A 10,740-nucleotide genomic window follows, 5' to 3' on the forward strand; every position below is an offset into this window, starting at 1 on the left:
GACACCTCAGACATTAACACCTACAGTAATGGGGGCAGAAGAGCAGGTAGAATAGGCTGGGCGTGGAATATTCTGGAAGCCTTCCAGATAGGGTGGCAGGGACAAATGGGCCTGTTTGTCTCCTCTCCTCCAAAACGCACAGTGGGGCTGGGATTGCAGGCTGGGAACAAGCAACAGAGGTCTGGGGAGGAAGCTCAGCAGCAGAGTGTTTGCGGAGGCCCTGGTGTGATCCCCAGAACCATAAATACATAGATAAATTAAAATACACAAAATTAAACACAGGGTCCCTCACAATGAAAAGCCCCAGGAGACCAGCTCTGTGAACTGTCCGGGTCGTCCCATTACCCAAGGCCATGTCCACCTTCCCCACTTTGCACACTGAGGGCTCTGAGCTCTAAGACACAGAACCTTGTCACCCTTTGGGGGACCTAGGCCAGAAGGGAGGCTCCAGGGAAGGTGCCAGCACTAGCATAGAAAGGGGTACGTAATGGCCCACCTGTCTCCAACATGGCCATGTTCAGAGAGAGGCCCCTGGGAAGTACTGGATCATGAATGCTCCACCTCATGGATGGATCAATCCATTGATGGAGTCATAGGTAAATGGACTCCTGGGAGGTGACACTGCAGGAGGTGGGGCCTAACTAAAGGGAACAGGTCTTTGGGGGCATGCTCTTGGGGACCACATCTTATTCTGGCCCCATTCTTCTCCTCTCTCTGCTTCACCACAAGCCAAGCAGTTCTGCTTCACCACACACTCCCCACCGTGATGTTCTGGCCCACCACAAGCCCACAGCGAGGGGCCAGGATCTCATCGGAAACCAAGAGTCAAAATAAATCCTTCTTCCTTTAAGTTGATTTTCTCAGGTATTTTGTCACAGTACCGGAAAGCTGACCTTAATACAGGGCAACTGTGGGAGCAGAGAAGGATGAGAGCCCTCTAAGCCGTGCCCTCTCTAGCCAAAGGGAAACACCCCATTTCCTCAGAACACCAATTTCAAACTGCAGGTCAATGATTTTGTTGTGAGACTCATTTAGTAAGTCTCCACTCAGCATCTTTACAAAATAAAGGAACAGAAAATATCTGAATGAGCCCTCCATATAGTAAAATACTCATTCATGAAAGTTTTTTCCTCTTTTGTTTTTTTCCTTTGCAGTACTGAGGATCGAACACAGGGTGTTCCACCACTGAGCTGTATCTCCAGCTTCTCTTATTTTGAGACAGAGTCTTGCTAAGTTGCTCAGGCTGGCCCCAAACTTGTGATCCTTCTACCTTCATGACATGAGGAACTACGAAGTCTTTTCTATGTTGCAGTGCTGGGGACCTAACCCAGGGCTTTGTGTATGCCAGGTAGGTGTTCTACCACTGCATCCCCCGACCCTGTTCATGGAAGTTTTGTTTTGTTTTGTTTTTGGTACTAGGGATTGAACCCAGGGGCACTCAACCACTGGGCCACATCCCCAGCCCTTTTTTAAAATTTTTATTTAGAGACAGGGCCTCGGTAAATTGCTGAGGCTGGCTCTGAACTCATGATCCTCCTGCCTCAGCCTCCAGAGCTGCTGGGATTACAGGCGTGCACCACCACGCCCGGCTTCATGGAAGTTTTGATTATGTTTCCTTGCTAAAAAAAAAAAATGCATGCCTGGTTAGTGGATCCAGATGTAAAATATATTTCTTATCATATGTGGAACTCAAAGTTTGAAAGCCACTGTCTTGGGCGTGGCTGGCTTTGTTAGCTGCCCTGTGCTGGAAATCCACTTGACCCTCGGCTGTAGCCCACTCCAAGTACTGCCCAGCCAACTTCCAGAAGGAGTGCCCTGCCAAGGAGGCCCGATGGAAGGATGGGGAGGGCTGTGGAGCCCAGAGGGTGGGTGCTGGGTGGGCCATCTGAAACTGGGGCCCTTCCCCAGTCCCTCAGCCCACAGTCACACAGGCAACTGGTTGACAGAAGACAACGGCCAGCCCAATCCTTCATTTATAGAACCTTGGAGCCCGGGCTGGCTGGGCACGCCCCTCAGCTCGGGGTACCGCAGGGCCCTGTGCACGGGCTTCTGCTTCTGTAGTTGTGGTTTAGAGCAGCACCCGATTCTCCACAAGCCCCAAATAAGGTCCCCCACAAGCCCAGAGCCACACAGGCTGCTGCTGGTCTGTGGCTCTGTCAGGAAGGAAACTGAGGCCTATTCTCTGGTCCCAGGTGCTAGAAGGGCACACGATGTGGGGACCGTAGATCCACTGCCTGCTCTCCACACCCACCTGTGCTGCAGCCAGGCCCCAGTGACCAGCCCAAACCCAGGAGGGCCCAGGCTGGGGCTGCAAGACCAGTGGGCGAAGCTGGCTGGGGTTTTTACACAGGAAGGAAGAACAAGCCGAGGTGGGAGGAGGCGAGGGAGGGCGGAAATGACTGCAATGTCAGCACCCAGAGGCAGACAGGAGGAGGCCAGGCCTCCCTGCCCCCACCCCCAGTTTTGACCTTTGTGCTAAGACAAAGCATCAGGTCTTCACCCTGACACCCACCATACCCAGAAAAGAGAAGACAGCTCAGGGTGGGAGAGGACACGTCCCCCATCAACGCTCCCACAAAAGGGCAGCCCCTTCGAGGAGGAAACGCTGTGTGGGCCTAGTGTGGCAACAGGGGGTCTGGGGCACATAGAGCAAAGGCACCTGGGAAGCCCAACCCTGCCCTGCCCTCTGCGCGGGCAGCCATCAGCCAGACCTGCCGGGGAGAAGCCATGCAGGGAGCTGGTCCCATTCATGTCAGCCAGGCTGGCAGGGAGGGGACAAGGAAGGGCAACAGGCAGCGTGGGCCCGAGGGCGGGGGGCAGGCTCACGTTGCTGATCTGGTCCTGGGTCTTCTTGATTCTCTGGAGTTCGGGTGTGTCTGCCACCACGCTGAAGCCTTTGCCCTTGTTCTTCTCAAACTCCTCCTTGTAGCGCACCTGGGGACCAGCGAGACAAAGAGAGACTAGGGTCAGACAGGGGAGCAGAGAGCGCCCAGCTGGAGGCCCCTATGAAACAGCACCATCAGGAGATGGAGACGGGGCCCAGAGAAGGATCCCAGCCAGAAATTCCTGGTGCTGAGCAGACGCCTTGGCTAGAAAGCGACAATAACCCACTAACATTTGCCCGGCACATTCTGAGATGTGCTAAGTGCCTCACATAAACTCTCTCATTTAAATCCTAATCCCATATATACTATTAGCCCCATTTTACAGATAAGGAAAAGGCACCTCGGCAGCCATCTGTTCCCCTGCCTGAGGTCATACAGCTTAGCAGCAAAGATCTAGTCACCAGGCCTCACCTGCCTGCCTTCTGACCCTCTCTAGCAGCCCCTCCTACCCGAAGCTATAGAAAGTTTTTCGTTTTGTTTTTCATATTGGGATTAAACCCAGGGACACTTTACCACTCAGTTACATCCCCAGCTTTTTTTTTCAATTATGAAACAGGGTCTCACTAAGTTGTTTGGAGCTTTGCTAAATTGCTGAGGTTGGCCTTGAACTTACGATCCTCCTGCTTCAGCCTCCTGAGTCACTGGGCTGATAGGTGTTGCCACTGCGCCCAGCAGGAAGAAGGTTCTCGCATGCGCTCCTAGGACTGCCGACCCTAACCTAGCCAGGAGGTAGCCCTACCCACCAAGAGCCGGGGTAGTTTTGAAGTGACCAAGTGAGTGAGAGCTGTGCCAAAGGACAAAGCTGGTGCCTAGAAGGGAGGGTAGTGAGACAGCCAGAGGGGAGGCCTCATTGATGAAACTTTCTGGGGAAGAACCCAATCACCCTCTGTGGCCTTCCTTTTGTGAGAATTCTACTGAAAAGTCAAGTACTACAGGAATTCAAAACAGACTACAAAGGACTCCCAAGCTAGGCATGGTGCTATGTGCCTTTAGTCCCAGTTACTCAGGAGGCTGAGGCAGGAGGATCACTTGAGCCCAGGAGACCAAGACCTACCTGGGTTGTTACCCTGTATCGAAAAAAAAAAAAAAAAAAGAAAAAGAAAAAAAAAAAGCAAGAAAGCAAGCAGAACTTCTCTGAAACTAAAGAAATTGAAATATGAGGAACAGCTTGTCCTCCCTGGGGGCTTTGAAGAGCAAAACTGAGGCTGGGAAATACTCGTGGGACAGGGAATGTTCTCCTTGGCTTCCAGAGACTCCCTGTCCACCTCGGCAGCCATCTGTTCCAGACCCCGCCAGCTGCCTGGATTCCCTCCATGGGGGCCGCACTGTCCTGAGACAGGTCAGCCCAGGACATGAGGCCCAGGACTTTGGGAGTTTCCAGAATGACAAGCCCAAGCAGCTCCCAGGCTTGGAGTCACTGACTGCCATAGCAGTGAGCTGCTACTCGTGACATGTGACCAGTCCCCACCCTCCTCTTCATAGCCCCAGGAGCCAGAGGTCCTGGTTTGGGGTTCTTCTTCCTCCTTTGTTCTGAGGCGGATCAAAATGAAAGGCATAGCCAGGCATAGTGGCTCCACCTGGGAGGCTGAAGCAGGAGGATCCCAAGTTCAAGGCCAGCCTCAGCAATTTAGTGGGGCCCTAAGCAACACAGCAAGACCCTGTCTCTAAATAAACTACAAAAAAAGGCTGCGGATGTGGCTCAGTGCCCCTGGGCTCAATCCCAGTACCAAGGAAAAAAAAGAAAGAAAGAAAGGCCAAGGGGTGGGACTTGGTTCCCATCAGACCAGAACTTATTGCAAGGAGCTATGGCCCCACCCCAACCTGTCCAACATCAGCTCTTCCGGGAGAACCTGGGTCTGCACAGTGGGGGACCCCTGAAGAAGGAGGACATCAGAGAACGGAAGGAACCTGAAGACAGAAAAATGTAGCTCTAGACGCAGAAGCCCTGAATCTAACGCCTCCGATCTCAGTTCTCCCCTCATGTGTAAAAAGAGCCATTAGAGGAATGGGTTAAAACATGGGGTAGGGCCTTCCCATCACTAAACGGGACACAGAGCCAGACTGCGCTGGTACTGACAGGCTCAGAATTCCTTCTGCTAAGTGATCTTGGGACAATGACTTAACCTCCCAAGCCTCGGTTTCCACATCTGTATAATGGTGACAATCGTTCCAGTCACTCGGACAGCGGCTCCACGGACCAGTGAGGGTGACTGTGAAAGTGCTTTGTCCACCCTGTCCTTCCTCTGTTTCCTGCCTTTGCAAGGGTCAGGCCCCTAATCCAGGGGAATAATCACCATGGTGACATTGCAATGACATCAGCTGGTTCCCAGGCTCAGAAACTGCTCCGCTCCTTACTGGGGAAGGATAATTCATGACTCTCCTAACACAGGAGGCCAGGCCGAGGGGGGCGGTCTGGGGGAGCAAGGCTGAGAAGGGGGGGTCTGGGCTCAGAGCCGCTTTGCTGCAGGTCCCTAAAAGTCTCCCTCTCTGAAGTCTGTGACCATTTTTAAGCACCTTCAGACCTCAACTAGAGAAACGATGTGGGCAAGATTCTCTTGAGGGGCCTTTTGGTGATGGAGGGAGTGGCAGAGGTGGGGCCAGGAGCATGAGGAGGCCCGGGCTCCCTCCTGGTCCACTCAGGAGGCTAGCCCTGGGTCTGGAGTGACTCACCAGGATGTTAAGAGGTCCCTGGAGGGCAGAAAAGGGACCTGTCCCAAGATCACATGACCCTGCTGTCATGGGGTCAGAGTGCAACTCAACACTTTGGGCCAGATGACTCCATCCCTGGTTGATGACTGCGCCCTGACCTGGAAACTCCCATGGACGAGCTGGGACTGGTGCCCAAACTCCTGGTGCCCACACACCACCACCTATGAAATCCTACCCTTTGGACGTAGGTTCTTAGTTATTCTCCTTGGATCTACCTTACACATCACTCAACCCAGCCAACAGCAGTACAAATCAGTGTTTGCTGAATGAATGATGAATGGATCGAACAGAGGCTTCATCTCTAAATAAACCAGCAACATATTTGGCAAAACAAAAAAACAAAACTGCTTAATGATCCAGAATAAGAAGATCGTGGCTTTAAAAAGTGGGAACCCTGCCCCAGAGTACAGTGTGGGACTCTCACTGCACACTCTACCCTCCTTGGTGGCATTCCCCATAACACCATGAAGGTGACAATGACAGGAAAAATGAAGAAACACTCTCTCCTCACCTTTCTCAGACCACAGGGATGCCTCCAGCCCAGCCCCACCCAACACCACTACCTCCCTCAACCCGAGGGTGCGGGCAGCGGATGAGGAAGGTGGGGTCAGGGCCCACTGCCAGCTCCACAGGACCACTCAGAGGGTCACTTCTGGACAGTTCTGTGGTTACCTCCCCCGCTGGGGAGGCTACAATGTCCCAGACACCCAAAGTGCCACTTTCAGGACCAATATAGACAAAAACAAGTTGAAACAGCATGGGCAGCTTCCCAGAGACAGGGCTGAAGCACAGGGAGGCCGGCCCAGGAAGGGACCCTGGGAAGACACTGGCTGACACCCTGATGGGGTGGGGCAGAGCAGGCAGAGGAGGCTCCCACTTCCCTTCCTGCCAGCCACAGGCAGCTGTAGCCAGCCCTGCCCCCACGGACGCCACAGGACTGTCACCAACCCGGGCCTGGCTGGCTCAGCCCATCCAAGCCTCAGAGCAGCCTCAGTGCGTCAGGCCCAGCCCCTAGCTTCTAGGAAAACGGGTTTCTGTCCCCATTTTACTGGTGAGGGGGAGGAAAACACCTTTAGACCACAGAGTTTGTGGGTGGTGGGAGGGGAGAAGGTCCCTACCTCTCACACTGCCTACCCTACCCCTCAAGACCCCAACAAGCCCGCAGTGCAAAGCCCCAATCCCCTGCCTCACACCTGGGGCATAAATGGAGGGGGAGGGGGAGGCTCTGCTCAAGCCTGTTTCCCTCCTGCCCACCTGCCCCACTCCGAGCCTCCTAAGTGCCCCTGTAAGACCACCAGGAGGGCAAAGCTGCTTGGGCAGAGCCCAGGAATCTGCATTCCATCAAGCCCCCTACTACCCTTGCGGGCTGGCAACCTGGGACTACATGTCAGAGCAGTCAGTCCTGCGGAACTGTTAAGAACAAAGCACGCCCAGGCCAGACCAGCTTGGCTCAAAATCTGCCTGACACTGGACTCTGGGCAAGGGATATGGCCTCTCCACAGCTCGGGGTCTCCGCCTGGACAATGGGGCGAAGTGCCCCTCCTTTGTCCCATGAAATGAAGTCAAGTGCAAGAACGCACAGCCTGGCCCTCAGTGGACACCTAAGGGAAGAATGGCCATTCTCCAGATTTCTCCAGCCTGCTGGGGACTCAGGAGGGGAGCCGCAGGGCAGGCCCTTGGAGCAGAGGGCATGCATGGAGCAGGAGGACTCCAACCCCTGTGCAGGGTGCTGGCCACTCCTGTGAGGTGCAGAGCAGCCTTGACCACAGCAAGCCCTGCCCAGCTCCTCACCCCTCCTTGAGGACACCCTGTCCTACAGACCTGCCCCTCAGGGATCAACTTCCAGGGGCAAGAAGAGCGGCAACCCAGCCCTGGTGGGACTGAGGCTGAAGAGTTTGAATTTCCCCTCCTGAGAGTGGGGAATGTGTAGAGTGTGCCCCCTTTACCTCTGCCCCTATGCAAAGGCTCCCCCACCCCTGAATCTGCCTCTCCTCCCAGCACTGCTCCCTCTAGGCCCCTGTGACGCCCCTCTGCCTCTGGTCCAAGTGGCTTCCCAAGGGTTGGGGCGTCTGGGCAGGCGTCAGGGCCTGGTGAGGGTCTGGCCCAGGCAGCAGTGTTTCTGCCCCCTGGCCCTCCTCAGCTGGCAAGGTACATCAGTCCCTGGCATTTATAGCTCTCCTGCCACAGCCGGGGTGGGATGGCAGATGGGAACTGCTGCTGAGGAACAAACTAGCTATCCCACTTGTTCCCCTCCACTGTGAGTCTCAGACTGACCAGGGACTAGAACAAGGAGTAAAAAGACCAGATCCCCAATCCTGGAATCCTACTACTGTGTGTGTCAACAGGCAAAGCCCTGTGGCACTCAGCCTCCATACCTATCTGCAACATGGAGGTAACAGTACCCTCTCCTAAGACAGGCGAGGTAACTCAAAGCACCTGCTAAGCTACAAACGCTCTCAGCAGTGTCAGGGACTACTAAGATGGAGACGGCTCTCACAGAGTGCAGAGAAAACTGGAAAGACCAAACTGTGCTCAAAGCCACAGCCTCTATTTCCTCTTCCACACAGTGAGGTGCCCCTTTGACTGTGCAGGGCTGTTGTGAGCATTAAATGAGCTAATATGCTTTGGACACTGAGTACTCAAGACTTTAGTGCTAATGCTGTTATTAGCACCCACTGTCTGCATGAGCTTAGCGAGTCCCTGAATGTCTTAAAGCCTCAGTCACCTCATCTATAGGTTGGGAAAAACAGCATTCTCCTCGCAGGGTTGCAGGGAGGAACTGGAGAGCAGGTAAGGAAAGCCCTATCAGGTGTGGTTCTCCCTGATGGAAGCCAAGGAGGTCACATGAAGATCTGGCAGCAGGCCAAGCACAGTGGTATGCGCCTGTAACCCCAGCTACTCGGGAGGCTAGGACAGAAGGATCCTAAGTTTGATGTGAGCCTGGATTGTGTCTTAAAATAAAAACTGGAAACTAGAAAGGGCAATGGGGGTGGGTATCTTAGTGGTCAAGTGCTTGTCTAGCATGCACAAGGTCCTGGGTTCAACCCTGGGTATAGCCCACTCCTGAGGAGCCAGGAGCCAGCCTCCTCTGTGACCCAGGTGGGACTTCCCTGGGCACTCTGCACACTTGGTAAATCCCCTTACTTCTCCCTCCGTGTATTCTCTCATTTAATCCTTTAATCCTCACTGAAGCCCTGCCCTGCCTACCACAGGCCACCCTTGTTCCAGGCAGGGTCTCAGGGCTCCAATCCCCTTGCTTTTAGCTCCATGTCCCCTGAAGAGGGCGTTCTCCCAGAGCCAGGAAGCGTCTACTTCCCCACAGGAGGGTGGGGGGCCTCCCCACACAGCTCAGGCAAGTCAGGCCTAAGGGGACAAAAGAGGACAGGCCTCTTCACACTGCCCTCCAAGGAGACAAAGAAGGGATGTGACTGCAGGGGATAGACCATGTAGCCTCAGATTGGCACAGGCCTGGAGAGGCCAGTGCCCTTGTCTCCCCCAACCCTTCCTCTGTGGTGGGCACAAATGGAGACGGGACAAGGGGAACAGTTTCCCAGAGGGGGCAGGCTCCAGGGGCCCTGAAGCACAGTGGCAGAGGCCCACACCTCTCCAGCCACTCAGGTAGGAAGGCAGCTGCCCCTTCCTCTGATGAAACCAGGAAGCACCAAATAGCTGGCGGCCTGGGGGCAGGGAGTCTCAAGAGCTAGGATTTCAGCACCTTGTCCCTGCTGAGTAACCACAGGAACCCTTGCCAAACCAGGCTTACGACAGCTCTCCCCACCAGCTGCTGCTCAGGCCGGCCCCTCACCTGACTCTGGAGCTCGCTCTGTTGCTTGAGGCGGAGGTTTTCCGGAGTGTCAGCCACCATGGTGAAGGACTGCTTGGGGTAGTGTCTGCAGACAGAAAAAGCAGAGTCGGCATCACTCCAGGGAAGGATAGGAACCGGGAATGGAGGCTCCATCTGATTCCTGGGCAGTCCCTGCCCCAGCCCCAGCGGCAGTTCAACAGTGTCCCCTGCCATCACTGAGAGGCTGACTGCACTGAGAAGAAAGGGATCTCCAAAGAGGTGTCTGAAGGGCTAAGAAAGCCCAACTGAACTGGAGGATAGGTGAGAAGACCAGGAGGGGGCCACAAAGGAGGTCACAGCCACCCTGGGTGGCGAGTGCTGTCATTGTCCCCCTTTGACAGACTGGACAGCTCAGTCCGGAGAGGTTACACAATGTGGCCAAGGCTCATAGGAAGTGGTCAGATCCCTCAATGTCCTAAACTCCATTGTCCCATTTCCATACATGGGACAGATCATGGTCCTGGCTCCCAGAAAGAGCTGGTTTTGGAGTTGGTGGCAGGAGGCAGGGTGGCCCAGACACCCCCATCCCACACAGGAGGAAATAGCAAGCTGGCTCCAGACCCTTGCCATTCAGTGACCCCCATGGCCTTCATAAGGTCCTGGGTTATCAATCCTGGGTCCTGCCACTGGTGCACTAGGTGACCTTATTAATCAGTATTAACTTATTAATCACATGGCTAAATGGTCTTTCTCTCCTATTTCTCCACAAGGGGAGGGAATTTGGGGTCTCTTATTCATTGATTTATTCCAAGCTCCCAGAATCATAGTCGGAGCTCAATAAATGCTTGTGGAATAAACAAGTATCCTACCAGGCGTTGAAGCTCAGCCAGCACCAGAACTTGTTCTCCTGTATCCTCCTGGGTCACTGCAAGGTCCCCCAAGGTCACTGTGGTGGGTGTGTTGTATGTGCACTGGTATGTGAAATAACTGGAGGTCCCAACCATTTCAGAAGCTAGTGAGTGGTTTCTCCAAGCAGGAACACAAGGTCTAGCCATTTTTAGCTGTGGATGACCACATTCACCAGAACTGTGACCACCACAGATCCCTGACTCACAGGCTGTCCCAAGGTAAGAAAAAGATGGCTTTGCAGGGCATGGTGGCACACTCCTATAATCCCAGTGACTTGGGAGGCCAAGGCAGGAGAATCTCAAGTTCAAGGCTAGCCCCAGCAACTTTGTAATACCCAACAACTTAGCAAGACCTCATCTCAAATTAAAAAAAAAAATAAAAAGGTCTAGGAATATAGCTCAGTAGTAAAGTACACCTGGGTTCAATCTCTAGGACCAAAAAATAAAAAGGGGT

The 10,740-nt window shown here is 54.0% G+C and overlaps 1 protein-coding gene across 1 annotated transcript in view; it reads right to left on the reverse strand.

Moving 5' to 3' along the window:
* Lasp1 (LIM and SH3 protein 1) overlaps nucleotides 1-10,740 on the reverse strand; it is a 31,722-nt gene that overhangs the window by 13,132 nt on the left and 7,850 nt on the right. The window contains exons 2-3 of the mRNA XM_015506631.2: nucleotides 9,400-9,484; nucleotides 2,827-2,934 (exon numbers count right to left, since the gene is read on the reverse strand). Coding sequence (XP_015362117.2) covers nucleotides 2,827-2,934; nucleotides 9,400-9,484 — 193 coding nt within the window. The remainder of the gene's footprint in view (nucleotides 1-2,826; nucleotides 2,935-9,399; nucleotides 9,485-10,740) is intronic.

The sequence above is a fragment of the Marmota marmota genome, unplaced genomic scaffold, assembly GCF_001458135.2.
Source record: "Marmota marmota marmota unplaced genomic scaffold, marMar, whole genome shotgun sequence".
NCBI lineage: Eukaryota > Metazoa > Chordata > Mammalia > Rodentia > Sciuridae > Marmota > Marmota marmota.